Below are 22640 nucleotides of genomic sequence, written 5' to 3'. Positions count from 1 at the left end.
CCTGAGATTAAAGGAACACCAGACACACAGAAAACAACATCTTTTCTACTTGTATGGATTATCTTTTAATTGCAGAAACTTGGGGGTAAAAGTTTCTAAGTGGGCTGTTGGTACAGACCAGTATTCTGCACTAAGCCTACCCCTTTACATGAACCCATAATATAAACCTTACCCTCAAGTTATCTCTCCCTATAACCATAACCCTCAAACAATACTTCCCTGTAACCCTAACGCTAACTATTCTTGGAAGCATAACCTGTACAATACCTCTCCCTGTAACCCTTACCTTTACACAAACCCTCCCTGTAAACCTAACCCTCAAACTAATGTTTTTGTAGTGTTCACCCCAAATCTTTCTATAACTCTCCCACTGCAACCTTTATTTGCTCCCTAGCTCCTCTGTAACCTTAACTTTCAAAACAACCCTTAGCCTCATATTAGCCCTTCCTTAAACTAACCTTTCCTATAACCCTAGCTCTTCTTGTAAATATAATCCTCATACTAACCCACCCTGTAACTTTTACCCTTCCAATAAATCTCTGTGAAACCCTTACCTTCCCACAAACTTTCCCTTATCCCTCTAAAAGCTAATCTTTTCAGTAACATAACCGTTGACCCTTACTCTAACTATAACCCTCACATTGTTTTTCCCTAAAACTCCTACCCTCCAACTGACACTTCCTTTAATTTGAACCCTGAATTTAAGAGTTAGGTTTAAAAGGAGTGTCAGTGGGAGGGTATGTTACGGGTTATAGGAAGAATTGATGTAGGGGTTATCGTAAACATTAACACTGAGTTTTCTTGTAACCAAAGCCTTATAACACTACCCCTAAACCATTGATTACCCGAAAACTACCTCTTACATTCATTCTGCCTCTAACTCTAATTCCCCCTGTCCTCAACTCGAGTTTAACCTTTCATACAAACCATTTCCCTTCTTCTAGGCTCACACTATCCTTTGTTTTCTTAACACTTGTTTGTGCACTTCTCTATCCTCTACTGGTGGCAACTTCTACTTACATTATACATTTATTTCCTATTTCAATGTTTTAATAAAAAAAATATATTTGTTTTATTTAGTGAATGTCGGAACACTACACCTTCCCTCACTTTAGCACTTAGAGCTCATCAAAAATAAAACTCCCAGTGGGCACTTTTGGATATACTCAAAAAACCAAACCCTGGCTGTGCTTCTGAGAAAAACAACAAGCCAAAAAGATCCAGCTTAGAATCAATAAGTTCACACATATTGTTATCACTGTCATTCTTACCTCTTATAAGCAGGAATAAATTATAAAGTTTTCCCCTATTTATATATTTTGGTAAAGAAAAGTGGAAGAGTCTTAGACCCATGGGTACGGAACAATCATAAATTACAAGAACTTTGAACCATACTAAAAAAAAAGATGCACACTTAAGAAAAAGTCCCTACAAATGTGGCAAATACCAGGTGCCAGTTATATAGAAATCTTGGACCAGTAAGCAATTTTCTTGATACATGAGAGTTAAGTTGGGTTTAAGGCTTGAGGGTGGAATGATACCGTACAACAAAACTAGATGATGAACAAAGAATACTTGAGCAAGTTCGATGTGTCTCTTCTTTTCATTTCAAGGCAAAAGTGCAATTCATAATACCCTGACATGGCTTGAAGAAAATTCTCCCCGAGGACAGTCAACAATAGAAAAAACAAGTTTTTTTTCTTTTTTTAGAAAAGAGAGGAAAGTCTCAGATTCTTATTGCTGTCCTGTTGGCAAAATTTTCCCTTTCTATATATCCTTGTAACCTGGATTCACCAGAAGGGACCAGGACTAGAAGATTTGTCCCTCCACAGTAGGCAATAAATAATTATTTTATAGCAAAAAAAATGAAATGCTTTGGCTAGCATTCAACTTTTTAAAAATTTTTCTGGATTGTTATCTTCAAAGAAAAGAGAACAAAGGAAGATAAAACAGAAGCAAGATATTGGAAAAATACTTGTCCGAAATCTTTGTCTTCTGTTACTCTTCCTTTTGTTTCTCTTGGGTAAATGTATAATACAGCCTTGGTATAAAATTGACTCTATTTCAGCAAATATATTCTTTCAATTACATTTTACAAGATGCAGAACATATTACTGTAATAGAGGGTTAGGAACTAAATAATTACCTAGGCCTAGAGCACCAAAAAGGTGACCGCAGAAAAAGTGTTTGGTCTTGATTATTTGCTGATTGTGGTCTCAGCTTGCAGTAAACAACAGCCTTCTTTTTTCTTCTTTTCAAGTACAGCCCTTGCTTTTATAGAGATATATTTAACACATACAAAAAAATAAATAAAAAGGCGATTTGTACAAATAAAATACATTAGTAAACCTGTATTTGTTTTGAACAATGTATAGGCAGTCTATTTAACAGATGAGTACTAAAGGGCAGTTTTCATGACAAAGTAAGGGCAAGCTGCCAATTGATAGATACGGTTGTTAAAATGGACTATAGAAACAAAAGTTTTATGTTCACAAATGATATTGCACACTGCTGAATGAGTTTTCAGGGTGCTTCATCTGTCTTTATTGAAAAGATAATAGTATTTTTTATATTTCATATGTCATACAGAAATATCTGTTAAAAATCAAGATGGCATTGGAAAGCATTGGGACACAGAAAAGGGATATAGGTGTGGAATGGAACTATATATATATATATATATATATATATATATATATATACAACAGCAATTCATCTCCATTCCTTACTGATTAGAAATTAGTGGGTAATGGGTCAGTATGCAAGCATTTGCTATGATACGGCAGTGTACAGCTAAGGACTTGGCAAACATGGTATAGCGCCTCCACAATTCGGTTTTAGTTTTTAGTAATAAAGTTATGTACCATAATTTTATAACCCTACCCCTGAAATCTACCTGCAACCTAAATACTACCCCTTGTAATAACTTTGCCCACAACTCTGATGCAGACCTCCCCCAAACCCTAGTAATAACCCTCAAGGTAAACTTTTTCCCACCCTGTAACCATCCAACATCCTTAATATCTCCACACCTATTCAATAACAAAGGTCAGGTATATTGGAAGACCCATGGGAGACGCATCATCCTTTACAATCTGACTTTGGCATTACCCAAGTTTTCATGGAAGTAGTATAAATGACATCTTGGCCAGTTTAGGTATCTCTTGCATACAGAATGATCAACAAAGCAGATTGTAACTTTGGATTTAACAATTCACTGGCAGAAAGAATCAAGCCTTTATATATAATAAATGCTTAGCAAAACACAGTGGACTTGATTTATTACAGCTCTCCAAGATTGGAAAGGATAGACTATCATGAAAGAACTGGCCTAATGCACCAAATCTGGAATGGAATTGGTCCAGGATTCAAAACATTTTCCAACTAATGATTCCATTGAATGTTTGCTGGATCATCCAGGTTCTCCCATGACGGTCTGTCTTCTCCAGTCTTGGAGACTTTATAAATCTGGCTCAGTAGATATAATGATACTAATTACTCAAAGGATCATTATAACAGCTGAATTTATCTTGGTAAACACAAGTTGGTAGGAATCACATTAAGAGCTCATTGGTGTGTGGCTGCTCCTTCACTTCCCAATCAGCAGACTGGAGTGTGTTTCTAAAGTAAAACTAAAGTAAAAAAAATTACAAAAAAATAATACTAACAGGCTCGTACAAAAAGTGGGCAGATGAAATAAAGCTTTACCATTCTTTCTTTTTTAAAATTGAATTCTAATTATTAACTCTTATTATTGACATTTTGTTGGAATGTCTGTAATTGCTAATTTGATTTATCAGATTATTATAACTCTTTGACATAGACAGATTTAATTTCATGTATACCGGCCCTTTAAAACAGATTGTAATTATGCTGTCACAGGATACTGAAATAATAATTATGCCTGGCAAAGCAAAGTGTATAGTAAAGTGCATTTAGGAATCTAAAAATATAAACTGCACCGCCTGACAAAAGCCTGAGGACTTTTAGAGATTAAGAGCAGTTGAGTTATGAATAGTTTGCTAGCTTTCTTGCGTCTCCCAAAAGCACAAAAGCAAGTTCCCATTCCTGACTGTAATCTTGACAGGCAGAATACTTTATGTGGAAGGTGCCTTAAGTGAAAGTATGGGGATGTTAAAATAAGTAAAAAGGATAAGATTAGGGAATGAGGGGAGGTTATATCTAAAGAGGGATCAAGTTGGGATTTTTGAGTGCAACAGTGCCAGATGAGCTTTGTCTTAAACTAGGTCTGCAAAGTGTATATTAGAGCAAAATAAGAAAAGACGCCATGCATCTACAATTCATGACCTCCTCTCCATGATTTTATACTCAAAAGACCCTGCAAGCACAGTATAAAACATGTTGGTCCACCAGAAAATTATTCAGTTACTAAATCCTTTTATGAGCTGAAAACAAACTATTCTATCCTAAAATATGAACATGCACACCCTAAAGTTCCCCATATGTAAGATCAAACCCCCATGTATGTCCAAGGACACACACATATATACATATATGATATGATATATATATATATATATATATATATATATATATATATATTGTAAACATAAATGTCTTTGGTCTATAAGGGGTATACAGGTAAAAAAAAAATGAAATCGTTAATAATATAGTTTAGTGCAGCCACCCTTTCAAATTCTGTGCTGAAATTTGGTAACACATGCCTTACAGTTTCCAATTATAATCATTGCAACCTTTTTATTTTTTTTCAAACCAATCTTTTTGGAGGGGTAATAATGCAGAAAGTAAAGCTTGGTGTGTCAAACTGTTAGGACCAGAGAGGTAAATAAAAGGTGCAATTATAGCAAACTAGGCAATATTGTTGCATTTGTTTTTAATAAACTTGGTTGGTGCTCCCCTGTATAAAGGGACTGGTGTTTGTGTTATATCGATAGCATGATTTAATTTTTGCTTATCAAAAGTAAAAGGTTACATTTAAATTGGTTGAAACCCCATTAAATGTCAATGTTTTCCACAAGTATGTGCCTTAAATAATATTTAAATTTGTTATTCATATGTATTATGTTGGTGTATTGTGGGGTTATATAATCCCATGTGCAGTAATGGAGGAATGGATTTCCTTTTGTATGTACAGCTTTTATTGTGCCATTTATGATTTTCTCTACATCTGGTGCCTTTATTTCACCCCTAAAATGTCCTCAGATTATTTAATGAAACTCCTTTGTTATTTATTCACTTTTAGCATAACTCACTTAAAGCACACTTACTTGAATTGCTGTGTCTGTTTTCATTTAATTTAACATCATATTTATCTTAGTGACCCATGACTGTACAATGTCTTTAGTACAGAAACCTCTATCTGACCCCTAAAATCTAATTACCCAAAGTTCCTGCTGATAATTTCTTAGGCCAGGTTCCAAATTGCTCATCACATCCTTTACTTCAATTTACATTAATACAGAAAGCTCTGCAGTAGTTTTCCTTTGCGACAAAATACCTTTAACTCGGGGTGCCATGTTACGCTATATAGGGTTTTTTGTCATAGTTTCAACATCAGACGTGTTTGGAAATAAAGTAATAAAACTCTTATTTCTGACTATTCAAAAATTAAATATAAAAAAATATATTTTTTTAATTGAACCCTGAGTAGTGATTTGAATTGCTGATGTACCTACCAATGGATTTGTATTCTTGACCATCCAGTTCTGACATCTACACAACTCTGATACACAACATACTAAAGCTCTATCAGGCAGAAGGCCTGATTTACTTTTCTGCATTTTGTAGCACTTACAGGTCTTGTCCTTTCCCTTTCAGCTTTTTAAATGATAGAGACCAAATTCAAAATTGAGTAACCAAAATATGTCATTCATTGTTACTTGTTACTTCAGTAAAGCTAAAACAAACCTGTTTCTTAACTGCTGCTGGAACTGTAATTGTGATCATTGGGTTCCTCTGGGCACCTTTACAAATGCCCTATGAAGGTGGAGTAGCATTTACTGCAGCAACCAAGTTAAAATTAAATTGCTTTTAATTACTGCACTCTACATAGCGTAATCATTGCTTTGGTGCTGCCTTGCCTAATTATGAAAATATAGATTTGCTGCTGTTAACAATGTAATTTCTGAGGGCTGAAGCATTTTCTAGAATGAACTAATATTGTATTCAATTATTCTGTATCATTGTGTATTCAAAGACATTAGGATTTTGAATATTTCATATTTTATCACGCATAATGGAAAGAATGAAATAGCAGAGGGTAAAGTTGAGACCCCCAAGGTCCAAGCCAAACCTTGATACTCTCCGCACGATAGCCTTCAACTTTAATTCCGTGGAGGGAATAAACTCATCAAATGTCTAAACCTCAACTGTCCGCGGAAGTTCTGGAATTTATTGCTATTTGGTGGAGTATACTGCCAACATGGCTGGGGTTTAAAGCCTACATCCAACTTTTTGATTTATCGTTTAAATTCCTTATCAGTTTCCGTAAAAACTAACTCACTGACACAGGTACATGCAGCTACCACAAGTTTTAGGACATGTCAGGTTGACTTTAAAAGCTTATTTTTAATTAACCATTTTATTGCACGAGAAGCAACTTGTGGAGGAAATAATTTCAATTAGCGAAAAATATTGTTAATGCAGCCCGTTAGCTCAGTGGTTAGCACGTTGGCCTTTGCAGCACTAGGTCTCAGCTTCAAATCTCGGCCAGGGCACTATCTGCAAGGAGTTGGAAAGTTCTCCCCGTGTTTGTGTGAGTTTCCTCTGGGTACTCCGGTTTGCTCTTACATTCTAAAAACATACAGTTTGTTTAATTGGCTCCCCCAAAACTGACCTTAGAGTGTATTAAAGACATATGACTATGGTAGGGATATTGGATTGTGAGCTCCTTTGAGGAAGAGTTAGTGACATGACTATGGATTATGTCGGCTATGTAAAGCTCTACGTAATATGTTGGTACTAAGTACATTCTGTTTATTATTATAATAATGCAAAAGATAAAATAGAAGGAGGCAGCAGACCAATTTTCTACATGAGTTAAAACAGAAATATTTTTTTAGCCTATAATTGTAAAAGCATCCAGCTAGTTTCGAGGGGGTCCTTCGTCAAGGCTCTGAAAATCAAACATATAATGTGTAGAACTGATGTTTGAATAGGTAAAAAGGAATATGTTTCATTCATTTTCACCTAGGACAGTTTTCCTTACACCTTAAGCGATTTTGATGACAATATTATATTTAGGGGTTTTGTAATTAACTTGGAGTTAGCAGGAGCTTCTGAATCATGTTGTTAGGGCTATGTTTTCACTGAATTCTTGGAATGTTAGATTAGATCAGGAGCAACTAGCTCCTTCATCACTGTGTTGTGTAGTGAGGCAAGGGCTAGTGGAAAAAAAAAAACACAAAGTTTAGCAGACGACTGGGGAATGAACACCCCTAAAATTGTCAAAATATGCAGGATCTTTTGCCAACTGACTATTAATTCTTTTGAAGGAGCCATTTATTGTTCCGATGTCACTATAAATCAAATATTTTTACTATTACAATACTGAAGTTTATCTAGTGACTACTGAAGTCAGACGTTACCACTCAACAATGAGTTCAAGGAAATTATTGGAGTTAGACGTGTTGAACAAAACAGGTAGGAATCTCCAATGAAGTTTGTTAAAATCTTGTAAAGCATATGACTGGCCTGGAAAGAATTTAACATGAGTTGGAAGAGCAAAAATATTCATCTTGAAAGGTTTTAACTCATCCAAGTTTCAACATCTTTCATTTATTGTTCTATGTTCATATGCTGTCCAGTTATTGAACAACTGAGTCAAATTCATTTGTATCTTGCTACAATTTAACTATATCCTAACCGTGACTGATGTCTAATCATCTAAACATTCCAAAAGTACATTTCATTAGAACATTATCAGTACCGTGTACATACAGCATAACAGCTAATCAAAACAGGATAAACAAATGAAGTAATTATGCCAGGCAAAGAACAAAAGGAGACAGAAGTTATATATGATTGCACAAGGTCATTAGAAGTAAGCTGCTTGTTTGAAAAGAAATATTTATTAAGACACCTTGTTTGATCATTTATTTCAACTCCAAGCTGAGTTTGGAATGGAATCTTCCTATTAGCATGACCTTGAAGGGATCATCATATTTTTTTAAAAGGCTGGAAGAATTTGTGTTAAATTAGTTTTATGTACATGGATGCTCATTACAATTATGCAGCCTGTTAAAGACAAGGGGGGAAAAATGGCTTCTTGAAAAGCATTGTAAATTGACTCATTTGCCAACAGTTCAGACTCCTGAATATATGAGTCATTTTTCCATTAATGTTTCAAGGACTGTGAGAAAAAATAGCGTAAAGTCCTATATAATTAAATATATGGTATGATTTGTGTCTAGGGGTGAAGAAGGATCCTCTCTCCTCACTTACTCCTAATTTCTCTCTTCTCTCTAATATATATTTTAGGGGTCCCTAAATGTGGCCAGCTTTCTGTAGATGTTAACAGGGTATTAGTAAAGTATTGTTGCCCATGCTCCCTCTATTGATAACAATTCTTATTTAATCAAGCTGAACCCCCCTTCTCTTTTAAATTGTATATTGCTATTGTTTAGGTATTTTTCTTCATTTCATTTCACCTTGCAATACCAAACACCCTATCCCAATATGTCAATGTTCACTGTATCTATGGAGGAACATGGTGGTGTTCTTCTGGTTTGGACCACGAGTACCTCACTTCTTATTAAATTGCATGAGGGAATTTTTAGCACAATGAATATAGGTATAAATACTAAAACTATAGTTTTAGGTTTTAGTTTATTATGCAGGAAATTAAAAGATTATCAGATTTCAATGGGTATATTTTTAAATTGCATAACAATGTAACATATCTAGGTACAGATAATCTGGTAAAAAAGCATAATAATAATAATATTATATATATAAATATATATATATATATATATATATATATATATATATATATATATACATACATGGCTTCAGACTGAAGTTTCTAAACTTCCATAATAAAGTCCTTCCGAGAATGATCTAAAAGTTGAATTTTTACATGGCATACTGTTATATTGACATGAGGCAAAGAAACGCACTTAAGACAATTAGGCATCTTTATTTTCACGACACAACAGTTGCAGCTAAGAGAATATCTCTAGACATTTCGACCAGCCTAAGGGTCAATCACATGTTATTTCTGAACAAGCAGAAATGGGTCAAACCTCCTGTAGCAGTATGTATTTATACATTGCAAAAGGAAAAAAAACACGATAATAGTTAAAAGGCAGATGGTAAATTTGGAGCACGGTACGCTTTCAGCTTCGGGACTCAAAATTTAAAAGCCAAACATTTACAGGAAGCAAAATAGCTCATCAGTTGAAACCATAAATACCCAGCATGATGGTTTTGTGTTACAGTAAGCTGCACAACCTATGGCCAAAGTTAGAAATGGCTTTATAGAAAAAAATATTTTATGGAATTGTTTGAAAATATATTTTTCTGGGTGACATCACAATTTTTCTAAGAGGAAACATTCAGGCAAAGATAATTGTTTTGTGTTTTAGGATATCTTTGCTGGTGTGATGGAACCTTTTATAGCCATGATGAACATTCATTTTTTACCAATTTGACTATATATTTCCCCAGCTTTCTCTCGACCAATGACTAAAAGAAAACCAAAGACTTCGAAAGTTAGTGAGGTCACACAGAGTCCAGGATGGTATAACATCTCTCTCCCATAAAGTTGAAAAAAATCTGAAAAATTATCTGAATGTATTTTTTTTATATTTAGCTAAAAGTAATAGGTCAAGAAGTTTACTAAACATTAAACACAGGTTAATGATTCATCTCTCTGACAACCATACTCTGTGAATGGCTGCCATTACCACTAAGATTCTAGTTATACTGGTAATCTAATACCTAATGCATTAAAAGCCTTATAAACCCCAAAATGTGTTGGAATGTTGTATTTTTTTATTATTAAACTTCTATGTTGAAATAAATATACATTGACTTTTATACTTTTGGTGTGACACTCTTATTTCTTGCATGTCATACATATTTATTCTACACTATCCCCATTCCAATTTTTACATGTCCAGAAAAGACCTCAAGGTATGTAATATTAGGATGAATACATTACCTGTCATGCAATCTTCTTTAAATATGAACTTAAAGATACCTAGGCTTTAAATGCCCACAAGCTGACAGCTTTGGTCTAGTAGTGATCTCAATTCACTACCCAGAGGCAGTATATGGTTTCTAATGAGTGTAAAGAGGTAAGAAGTTCCATTGCTGTCAAACAAGTATGTAAAATTTTCTCTGCAACCATATAAATATTCCCCCTAGAGATCAATAGAGAAGTCTCCAAAGAAAGAGCGTAGGGCTGTATGTAGTGAAGACATGAAGCAAGGTTGACAGTAAAGGTGATAGTTCAAAGTGGAAAGAGTCAGTAACCTAGTTAACATGCTTCAGAAATCCTTTCTAAGGAAGAAGAAGCAACCTGCTGACTATATTCATTACAATCTGATTAAACAATCTTCTTTACCTCTACCAACAATTAAAGGCTTGCCTGGATGCATAATAAATTATTTATTACATAATTGGACTCACATATTTTAGTATATAAGAAAAGGATTATATAACTGGATGGTAATTTGTATCACCAGCCATAGAATCTGGATTGATCTGGAGTGATGGAGTGAGAAGGAAGTAAGACCTGGTTAAAAGGGCAGCCAGGACCAAACTATCTACATGCTAAATGGCAAAATCCCAATTTTAATGAATTTTTTGGGTATGGCAAATGAAAAGAAGAATTAGCTCTGTATTGTTTGCATTAATATGTTGCATTTATATAATAAAAACATATTAGACCACACTTTGCTAAAGTCTACAGTGCTATCAGTAACTGACCTTCAGAGGGGCTGACATTATGGGTTAGATTTATTAAAGGTCTCCAAGGCGGGAGAAGATATACTATCATAGGATAACATAGGTGATCCATCAAACCTGGAATGGATCTGATTCAGGACTGAAAACATTTGCCAAGTAAAAGATATCCATTCCAAGTTTGTTGGATCCCACAAATTCTCCAATGATAGTCTATATTCTCCAGTCTTGGAGACCTTTATTAAATGAGACCATATGTCCCTACCATGGGCATATGGTAATCTAGGGCCAATATTTTAGGAATAGATATTTAAGCTAAATTCACGTTTTTGGGATGTAGGAGCAAATCTAAGTAAGCACAAGGAAAACATAAGAATTCCTATAGATATTGTATAAGCCAAGATTCAAACATTGGATTCTAGTATGGCAAAGGCAAGAGTGTTAGCCACTGTGTGGCCATACATGCTTCTCCATGCTTCCTGAGAACAGCCTGCACTGTTTGAGGCTCATTGGGTGGTTTTCAGCCTATCATACCCCCAAATGCTTCACTGCTTCACTTCACTTATATCCAGACAGCTCTATAAGTGAAATTCACATTTACAATGATGGAAGTAACAACACAAGCACAGTTTATTTGCCAGGCAGGAATTATTTGAAAACTTTTACAGATAAGAATGGCATGTAATTTAGAGGGTTTTCTTCCTCAGAACAGATTGCTTGTCTGTTCTTTTCCTGCTCTATAAAAAGATATGTCTGTATCTGCACCAAGGGAACCAGTCTTTTGTCTAAGTTCCGGCCTAACAAAAATCAAAACACTTTAAATATTTACAATACCCAGGAAACACGCTGAGTTCTATTTTCTAGGGCCTCCTAAATGAAATAAAATATAATATCTGCAGGTGAGCGGAAAAGACTGCTCTCTAAGAGCCTCTTAATTAATAAATGTATTGGCAAAGCCTGTAACAAAATACAACCCTCGTATAATCGTCAAGTTTAACGAGCAGTGAGCGCGATGGCTTTAGGACGAAGACCCTAATTTTCAGGATCTAGAACATCTTGTTTTATTATGGTATATGATTATGGCTTGTTATGTGTATAAAATCACAGGAAGCTTTAATTTTATCCTGGACATGTCATTCTTTATTCATTCTCTGGCATCATTAAAATATCTCAGAATTAAGGCTTTCTTCAGAGCACTACAGCGTGAACTTGGAGATAAAGATAGCCAAGACAAGTTTTAACAAGGCTAACCTCACACTGAAGGTCTAATTTCCGGGCTGCTGTTTTTTTTTCCCTATTTTTTCCAATGCATTTCAAATGTATTATTACATTTTTTATTTTGCTTTTTTTAGAGCAGGAGCCAAGATAATTGAATATCAGTAGCTGCCGAAATTATGTTTGTTCATCGGGATGAAAAGAGAAGACACACCATATAGACAGCAAGGGCTCCTTCAGTCCCATGCATCGTTGATGTAGTTCTTCAACTTTTAGAAGGAATCCATGAAAAATAAGGCTAATGAATGTCAAAACATTCTTTGTGCATTGTTTACTTTAGCTGGCAAAATGTCATTTTGTGTCTGCTAAAATGGTTTTCTAGTGTGCTTGTAGATTTATACAAAACCATCCTGAACTTCTTGATAATTAAAAGATACAATCTGCTCCTTGTGCAGTAAGCGGCTTATGGTGCTATATCTTTTTTTGCAAATAATTACCCCCCACCATGTATACATTTTTCCTGCATGTGAGTGGGTAGAGTGTGCTGGAAAAGCAATCTTTTTTGTTTTATTTACTAAAACTTTTATCAAGTGGCTATAGTGATATTATAGTGTTTTTTTTAGCAGTCAAATAATGCTGGTAAAACATAAAACAACGGAGACATACTAGTTAATGGCTTCTTAATGATTAATAACTTAGGTTTGGCAATGAAGAAGATTTAGCCCTGCATTGTTGTGCATTTTCTTATTATTTGTTTTTTTATATAGTATTGACATATTACCCCACATTTCACATAGTTTAAGGTCATAGTCATGTCCCTTAAATGGGTTCACATAATGCCCTCTCCAAAGTCAAATGTCATTAACACAGTCTTAGGCCAATTACCCTTGCTGCATGTTTTTGGAGTGCATGAGGAAACCTACACAATCATTCCAAGAACATAAAAATTCCAAGTAGATAGTGTCCAGGCCAAGATACAAACCTGGGACCCTAAGGCGACAGGACAGGAATGCTAGCCATTGTGCCATCATCCAAGTTTCCCCATGAGCACAGTAAACTATTATTTTTGTAAACAGTTGTGATCCAGAATAACTGCACTGTTTGAGGCTCATTGGGTGGTTATCAGCCTACCGCAGGTTCAAATAACCAGGCAGCATGGGGATATACTAGTTAATAGCTCCCTAATGCTTGATAACTACTAATTTCTTGTTAACTACCTAGTGGTTTGAATTCAAGCAGTCGAAAAAAGCTGGAGAAACCACGTTGCTTTCATTAAGTCTTACTGCCTATACCTCCTGAAGGTTGAGTGCTAGAACCTTCAACCATATCAACAACCATATTCCCACAATGTACATACGTATACATACCTAAAAAAAATACTTTATTTAATTATAAGAGCACCCTTTGCATACTCATCCAAAAGAACCAAGACTGGAGATGGACACTACCCTCTTGGAATTGGTGTTACCAGCTTTAGCAGGTCGAAATGCTCTATAAGCTATTTGTATTGTGCTTGGATATACACCTTTGTTGATCTGGTAGATATCCCATCACATCTCATTCCTAATGATGCTTTTTAATAATTGGGTTTTAAAATAGACTTACAGCAGTTGTCCCCAACCTTTTGAGGCTCGTGGACCGCTAAATGCACAGACTCTGGACCGCACATGCGCGGGGAGCAGTGTGTCACTCAAGGGGAAGAAACTTTGCCCCCAGAGTGACATAATAATGCCAGAACACACCCACTCTCCCACTGCAGGTCTGAGCCCATGTCTCCAGGAGACAAGGTCTACAGCTCTGGCCGGTGTACCCCCCCCCCCTCCAAGCAGGGTCTTTTTCCTGACCTCGCTGGTGGGTGCACCGGCTAAAGCTACAGCCCACCGGTCGAATGGTCGTGGGCCACAGACTGATGGTTGTGGACCCCTGACCTACAGTATATCTAGGTATATTGAGGACCAAACCAAGAGTAAGAATTGTTAAAAACTTTGCTTGTTATTTTGTCAGTTCTTCCTATTGGAATTTTTTTCTCTCCCATTCCTTTTATATTTTTCATTACTATCTGCCCTACGGTAAAATTATTTGATCACATGGACAAATAGAAATGATCAATCTTCCCACAAAGGACACATACAGCAAAAAAACTTGGTAGCTGATGAAGGGTTCACACTTGGTCTGTACAGTTTGCATACATTTAGTATTTAGTGGGGATTTTACTACATAAATATATATATATATATATATTCCTATTTATATGACAATTTACATTATTTATAGCTCATATGAGAAGATAATTTTGCAGCGGATGCCTCCAGTGGAAGCATTGTGTACTATGCTTGTATTTAGCACTGTTCTTCAATACAACCTCCAGGGGTTACTGCATTGAACTGACTGCAACCTGAGCTATTTCTGCTATCAACCAATCTACCAGGATTCCACCTTTACTTTTCATCAGTCATAGTAAATGTGAAAAAAATGGGTGGAAATACAGCAATTTCTGTAATGGAATGAAAGAAAAAGGTACTTTCTATGTCATTTTGCTACTGACATAGACAGCATATAAATATGATGTACTTTAATGCATTAACCACCGATGTACAGGAGGAAATGATGCTCACAAGGTCATATATGATTATCTTTTCAGTGGAAACATGCTAGAAAATGTTTAATCAGTGATGCACAAACATTAGTGCTCATGTGCAGCAAAAATCTACTATTACAAGGAATGCAAAGTATGGAAAATTAACCATGTGTTTGGCAAACATAATAAAGCAGATCCCTCATCGGATATATTTATTCATGGTAACTGTAGAATTTTGGACTGTTCCAGGCTTGCTGTTGATCACAGTGTTGCACCACAAACTCAAACTGCAATCCCATTGAGCAAAAGAGAAGAGGTTTGGAAACATTTTGTGCACCCGGTTGTGTTGCCGCTGTGGTGGGGTTGTAAAGCAGTTGCTGGAAGCAACAAGTTGATTTTGGCTGCCTGTTTGTTTTTCCTCCGGGGAAGGAACTGCACCACATCTGCAAATGCAATGCAGTTTGCCAGTCCTGGGCACAAAGCATCTGTTTTCTATGCGCCTGGGGTTGGCTTTCTGCAGTTTGAAACTTCAAGTTTTACAGTATTTCTTACTTATTACAAACCGCCAGTGACATTATCTGCTTTTCTACCCGGACTAAAGGTTAAGTTGAGAGGGGCAGAGCGAAAAGGAGTTCCTGAGTGGCTTCCAGTGCTTGGCATCATGCCATCTGCTCAACTCCTCCAAATCCTTTGCTGGTTCTTAATAAACTACTACTTTAGCATTTGAGATTTGAGGTAGTTATTAGTTGTGCTGAATTTCTAACAACTGTCCCCCATTCATTTCTTATGGACAGCAAAGAGTGAGATGCTGCATCTGGCTTGCTAACATTCGATGAGGTTCCAAGGCTTATGCAAACCATGCCACAACCTTAGCTTATAGAAAGACACTTACAGTTCCTAAAGTTTGAAACCTATCTCCAAAGAAAAGAACAAAATACTCAGTGGGGGTACCCCAACACTGTGTTGGCTAAATGATTTGACAGGGTCCAGGGTGGCCATAAAACATCTACTTATGTAATCCCTTACACCTGTAGGCTCCTTCTCCCAAACTATCCTCTGCAGCCTCCTCCTTTAAGAGTTCCCTGCTTTGGTCACATCAATAGTTGGTAATGAGATGAGGTTCCACCAACAACATGGAGCACCAGAAAAAAGTGACACTCATCAGCTGCTTGGGGAAGGGTGATATATGTTAAGTAAAAGTCATTTTTATGGGTAACCTAGATGAACATTTAACTCTTACCATGTGTTAAGGCAATCTCCTACTGATCCCCGATCAGTTGTCCCTCTCTCTAATGGCTTCTGTTTACAGCAACGCTGGGAGAGCACGTAACACACGCAACTCAAGCATGTAGTTAGATCAATCTCAAAACTTTGGTTGCACACAGCTTATATACCAGTTCAAGGGCATGGTCAGTGCATGATCGCATGACTACAGACAACTAGCAGAAATGACAAATGTCCTTTTGGTTTTCTTAGAACAGGATACTCATGTCACGAGAACAGATAAATGGCCGAAGGGAGGAAGGGGAGAGTTTGAAGGCAAAAAAGGGGGAAGCAGACGTTAGTTTACTGATAAGAAGAGTACAACTAGTTTCAACATAATTCAATCATCTATAAAAAATAACAAAAGCACAAAAATAAAAAAACTCCAATACAAAATTCCACTTCTTACACCATGTGTGGGTAGGGATGGTTTTAGACAAAGGTAGACATTGGGCAAATATGTCATTAGGGCTAGAAATGCACAACATTCAAGCTCCTTGCACCCCTGGCATTTTATCATTTGGGAGCCCTAGGTAATTTGTAGCTTGCCCTACCCTAAAACCAGCCATTGGGTCACCCCACTGAAAGCTTGTTTAACAATAAGGGCTGCTTTTTAAATTGTAACTAAGAGCAAAAATATTTGTTTTATAGCATTGTCATGGATTTTTTTTTCTGCCTTTTTCCCCTTAATTTGACTGGTGGTCCAGCCAGTAATACACGTCATGTCCTCGGGTGCCAATGCTTGCTCACAGTATTGTATCTTTAGGGAAATCATATTGTTATCCTAATACAGAAGGGATCTTCAGAGATAGTTAGGAAGAATTAAACTTATACCAGTAAAAAATAAAACAAGTTATCAGTGTTCTTGTATAAAAAAAAATACTTGTGCTATTTCTTGTTACATGCCAAGAATTTATTAATGCAGACGTGTAAATTTACTGACAGGTTCACTTTAACATTTTGCCATTTCTAATTAGATTCAGTAGCAGGGATTGCATAAACCCTTTAGATTGAATATAAAATACAAATTAGGAATCAGCAGTACAAACAGATTACATGTCATCAGGTAATATGGAAAAAAGATTGAATTATGACTACATTAGCACGCGCATGTGATCCTCATTTCCCCATGATGTGCCATCCAACAAGATGGCAGCCAAATTTCTCAGTGATTCTGTTATTCTGTAGTCCTGCCAAACTAACATATTGCCGTGTGTGTCAGTTCCATTACTTTTATGTTAGCTATGGAAATAAGAACATGATGTTCTTTGAAAATCCCCTTGGTAGTCTGTAAATCTGAACCAATTAAAGTGTACCTGTCCCTCACACACAGCAGGGGTTGCCATTTTGTTTGCGGCATGAATACGCATCCTTTTAATTCTCTGGATAGGAGTGACATTACTGATGCAATGATGTCAAAAGTGCCTCGTAAATTGTGTTGTACACTTTCCACTATCCAGGTAATTAATTAAAGCAATACAAAGAGCAACTAGAAAGCAGTTACTCATAAAAAAATAAAGTAACAGCTTATTGCTCATTCAAAAAAAATATGCTTTAAGAGCTGATATTACTATGCAGTACATCTCTGCACAAAGTGAAAGTTTCACCTTTGTTTTTAGTCTTCAAAACCACATCTGCCTGAGTTCCCCCCTGCTGGACTACACCTGGCTTCACCTTTATATTATGGAGTAACGGTGAGGGTGGGGCAAGCAGTAGTCCAGCAGGGGAGAGCTAGCTAGGGCTGACAACTTTGCTTGTGATTTCTGAGCAGTAGAGGCGGAGTTGTCAGATCACTACAGGGTGTTAGGAACTTTTATTTTTATAGACAAAACAGGGAAATGTTTTTCACAAAAATACTTTTAAATAAGAACACAATTGGCATGTTTTAATTGTACTGCCCATGGCCTCTAGGGTTCGTTTCATTAGCCTTAGATATGAACAAATGGACACTTTCTTTAAAGAGAACCTGCCTTTTCTATGCAGAATCCATTTACCACTGTCCCTTACTTTACATAACTGCTTTTTTCTGCCCTGTCCATATTTTAGCTCCAGGGAGCCTAAAGAAATACACAACACATCTTGGTATGGGGATTATTTATACTATCTTTCTTGCTACCATATACTAGCTTTGGTGATTGCCCCAGCTATATCATATGGTGTGAGAAAGAAGGTCCTCAGACGTCTGTAATTAGCCCTTGTGGTACCTAGAACTTCTTCTCCATGCCAACTAGTAAGCAATTTGACCTAGGTGGGTGATTTTAAAGTGCCCTAAATGGGCAAAGCAAAGGTTCACGTTAAACTATTTCTTTCAATATTTATTAGGCAATTAGACAAAAATCCCCTGCCAAAAAAGCCCATTGACATTTAGTCTTTTCATGGCCCACTTTGTCAAAAATTGCTCTCTTTAGGAAAAGACCATGATGTTGATGCCTACACATCCAGCAAAGGTTTAAAGTCTCAGATGTCCCCAAAGTCCTCCATGGTACTCTGTGGTTTTGTTTGGATAGCACTTTGTCACTCTAGGACACAATACAGAAATAAGGGGCCAGTGGAAAGAACCGAAAAGCACTGTGGGGGTCCAGGCATCCGATCCACCTAAAAGTTTGATCGATGGTAAAAACCACCTAAAAACTATTTCATGTTGTGTTTGGTTATCAGTTAATGGTAAGTAGATTTTGAATGATCAGAATTACGCAAAGTGAACCCCTAAGTAAAACAAAATAGCTTCTCAGCAACCAAAAAGTTCTTAACGGCAACTGTCAGTTGTAAATTTTCATGATATACAAAATATTGCCCTAAGCTACCTGGACGCTACTTAAGAGTTAGAGCTCCTCAATCAGAAGAGAGCATGAATTTGCTAGTTTGCAGAGTTATAGGTGGCTCAGTGAGAGCGTGTCAGACCTCTACAACTGGACCACTGCTTACCTACATAGTAAGAGGGCTATGCCGCCATGAGCCAGACTTTTTTATACTGGCTGTGGCTGCTTTCAAAAGACAAGAAAATGTAACACTTTGCATCTCATTTTGTTTTGATGCAGATGGAGTGTATTTAGATGATTTTATTTGAGCTTTAATAAAACCAACATGAAAGTAAATTGCATGAGACAAAATGTACATACTCATAACATTTCAAAATATAAATTAGACTTCAATATTTCGTCCAAGATGTCACATAGTGATAAAGTTAGCTTGATTTAGCTGACAGCAGGAAATAATAAAAATTCAAAACATACCCTTCCAACTAGTATGGGTTCAGGGCCAGAGAACTCTTCCAGAACAAACATTTGATTCCACACCCAGCCTCTCTTGGATCGGTTCAAAACTTTTTGTTCATCGTTGACTCCACTAAGTTCCAAAGTGGCATCAGTGGTGAGTACAGGGGAATTATCCCTGGGAGCCATATATACATGTGGAAGTACTGCAATCCATAATATGATTAATGGAGTCCAAACATCCATGAACGTTTCCCCTAGTCTTTCTGGCATTTTAACGCAGGTTAAAGGGAGCGCGGACAACATGAAACAAATGTTCTTACTCACATCCAGATTGCAGCCATCCAATTCATCATGCAGCGAGAAATATTTACTTGCAGCTGATCCGAGGCTTTATTGCTCAATAAACATAAGTGCAAATAGTTCACTTTTGAAGGACATGAGGCTTCTGGAACATCACTCATTTATGTTTCGCTAAAAAGGAGAGAGAAGCAGAAATAGAGAAGAAAATGTAAGAGAAACATGCAACATAACATACTAGGGTGTTCACAGGTACCTGTAATTGCAAGGGTATAAAATGACGTTTGTTCTATCATCAGGAAAACAAGAATTATCCAATATATGGGCTAGATTGTTTGTCAAAATAACTTTTATTATGACTTTTGCAAAAGCAAATTTTACACTCAGATTCCATTTATACTGCCAAACCAAACATTCATACAGCTACCCAACATATGAAGAAATTGTTCCAAAGAAAGAAAGCTCAAGCCACTTAAAGACCAATTCTAGTTTACTCTCTGTTGCCCCCTTCTGCCCAACCTTAGAAATTAGGTTTGGGTTCTCTGCTATTATTGGACAATTTCGGATCCCCAGGGTTCATGAAAATTGCCCATCACAAACATTTGGCTAAAAACCATGCAGGTTTATGACCAGTATCGAGGAACAACCTGTAATTCAATGCATAATCCCTGCCCATTGTCAGATAATTCATAAGAGCCCATTGTATAAAAGTGTGATTTTATAGGGGAGTGGATGACAATTCTGAGCAACATAAGATTTTTTTTTTTTTTTTGGCATCATTCCATGTTTATTAATGCAGAAGTTGTTGGGTGTCTTCATATGATATTTTTTGACAACAGTTTTCTTATTAGCCTTACTTATGCCAGTATGGAATAGGAAGATTTGTCCTTTATAGACTTTACTGAAGTTTTCTGCAGCACTCATAACCCTAACCCAGGGAGATTAACTCATCCCCACACCAGAGGCTGCATCACCTATTTTGTTTTATATTCTCCTTTTCCAAAACTCCCCAGGTGGTCAGTTGGTGCAGTGGATGGTCCTTAATAATGTTAAAAAGTGGTGCTGATGTGAAAGCACCAGTGCCATTCTCAGTGGGGTTGGGTAATTACAGAAGACATCCTGATACGGAAAAGAGATACTACTAATGATAGTGTTGACGAATAGGTGGGTCTTGTGCCACAGCCACTTTTTATTTTAGACTTTTGATTGGCTAATATTATTACTATATTTTTTATTATTTTACACTGTAATCTGTTGTAGGCAGATTTTACAAAGTTGCTTTGAGGAGATTGTAAAACTTGTAAGAAGAGTGGACTTTTCCTAAATAGTTGTTTAATCCTCTCTTGGCTTTTGTCTACCAAATCAGATTTAGGTTTTTCTGGGGTTTGAACCTGATTAATGGCTGTGCACTGACAAATTGGTCGGTAATGCTATGTGTTTGGGAATCTCACCTACACTACAGGGTTCCCAGTTTACAAAATTGCTAAAAAAAGGAAGTGGGTAGACTACTGATCTTCTATATCTGCCAACATAAAAAACAGAAGCTGTGAGGTAGGATTGGTTCCATCTATGTACTTTGTGACCAGAGTTTACCTTTTTAAGGGGTTGTCTACTTTAATTTAAAAAAAAGTCCCCTGTTACTGCATCTTCAATGTTATGAAAGTCAATTTTTATTAGATATCCGGGAATCGTTTTGACCTTGTAGTTCTAATTATGCCTTGTGGCTTGAATTAAACATGGACTTCTATTGTATATCTATTTGTGCCATTTAATGAGTATAGACTTATGGAATCCCTATGTGCCAGACTCAGCCCTACCAGCCATAAAGCCTCAATCCATCTTCTGAATTATCCACAATGTAAAATAAATTAAACATCTAAAATAGTAGGGGAAACCTCGTTATGATAACCATAGCAGTAATGTTGGTAAAAACATCTCACCATAGTGGCACCCGAGGGACAGGATAAGCAAGTGACCAATACAGCCAGCTGTAATATACCCAAAAATGGAAACTGATGACTTTGTTATAACCATAGGCAAATAAATAGAACAAATATAGCTGTTCTAAAAGCAGTATAAAACCCTATGGTCATCAGTTGGCTATCAATGCTGCCACTGCAATTATTCGGCTGAAAAAAAGCTGACCCCAACATTCTATGCCCTGGTGTTAGCTCCATTTAGATTATCCTAACGATCAGAGTTTGTTTTAGTCATTGAAAATACATATCTTATTCCATTACAGTTTTTTCAGCCCCAACAGGTAGATCTAAAGATCATTAAACTGAACACTGCAAGTGTGCACCTTGTTTTTTGCTTAGCTCTTATTGTTCCATTATTATAAAGCTGCTTTGTCATTTGAGAAGACACAAGGCTCCCAATTTCTGTTTAGGGAAATCAGGTGGTTATGTGCTTGCGCAAGCATGCTCCAAGCTTACGCATGCATATTGCTGACAAATGTAACCTTGCATAGAACATTGGGGAGAAGACAAAGAAGCCAACGACACGTAACAGGCTGAGGTTTTAATAAAAGTCATGAAAAACATTTTCATGTCAAAGATAATATGTGCAAATCAATGCTCAACTAAAATCTACCAATAGGATGTAATACAAATGTAACTTAAAAAGACAAAAATGCAGTCTTTTAAATTTGGAATTCAATCCATAGCTACTTATGTAGGAGTTTGAAAACCAGTAAAACATAAAGACTTGACATTGAGTGTGACACTTGTCTGTACCTTTATATAAACCTCCCACAGCCAATTAATTCATAGCAACCTATTGACTCTATTTACCTAGCTAAATATGTATAGCTTGGGAGTTAACCCCTACATTGTTCAATATTACAAGCAATGGTAAAAATTGACTTTACTGCTTGCAAATTTCGGGTTCTGTAGGATTTTGACCCAATGGAAAACGTGGACCTTATTCTTCAACGTGAAACCACACTTATGATGTGTAAACGGTATGATAATATTCGATGGGGGCACTTTAACATGCTCCATTAAGGTGACTTTTGTCTGTTATTCATATCATATTTTTGTGAATGCCATATTTGCATTTACATAATCATTTGCAATTGTGATAACATCATCATTTATTGATGGGACAAATGAAATTAAATTCATGGTTCTACTGTTTTTTTCAAGCAGGTGGGGATGGTAGTGTAATTGTAGATGTAA

General features: G+C 36.4%; 1 protein-coding gene across 1 annotated transcript in view; it reads right to left on the bottom strand.

Moving 5' to 3' along the window:
* Window positions 1-22640, bottom strand: part of CDH8 (cadherin 8) — a 248417-nt gene that overhangs the window by 213770 nt on the left and 12007 nt on the right. Inside the window, exon 2 of the mRNA XM_072422718.1 lies at window positions 19183-19635. Coding sequence (XP_072278819.1) covers window positions 19183-19467 — 285 coding nt within the window. The 5' untranslated portion in view covers window positions 19468-19635. The remainder of the gene's footprint in view (window positions 1-19182; window positions 19636-22640) is intronic.

The sequence above is a fragment of the Pyxicephalus adspersus genome, chromosome 9, assembly GCF_032062135.1.
Source record: "Pyxicephalus adspersus chromosome 9, UCB_Pads_2.0, whole genome shotgun sequence".
Lineage (NCBI taxonomy): Eukaryota > Metazoa > Chordata > Amphibia > Anura > Pyxicephalidae > Pyxicephalus > Pyxicephalus adspersus.
The sequence above is the reverse complement of the archived record's forward strand: the minus strand, read 5'-3'. Positions and strand labels throughout refer to the sequence as shown.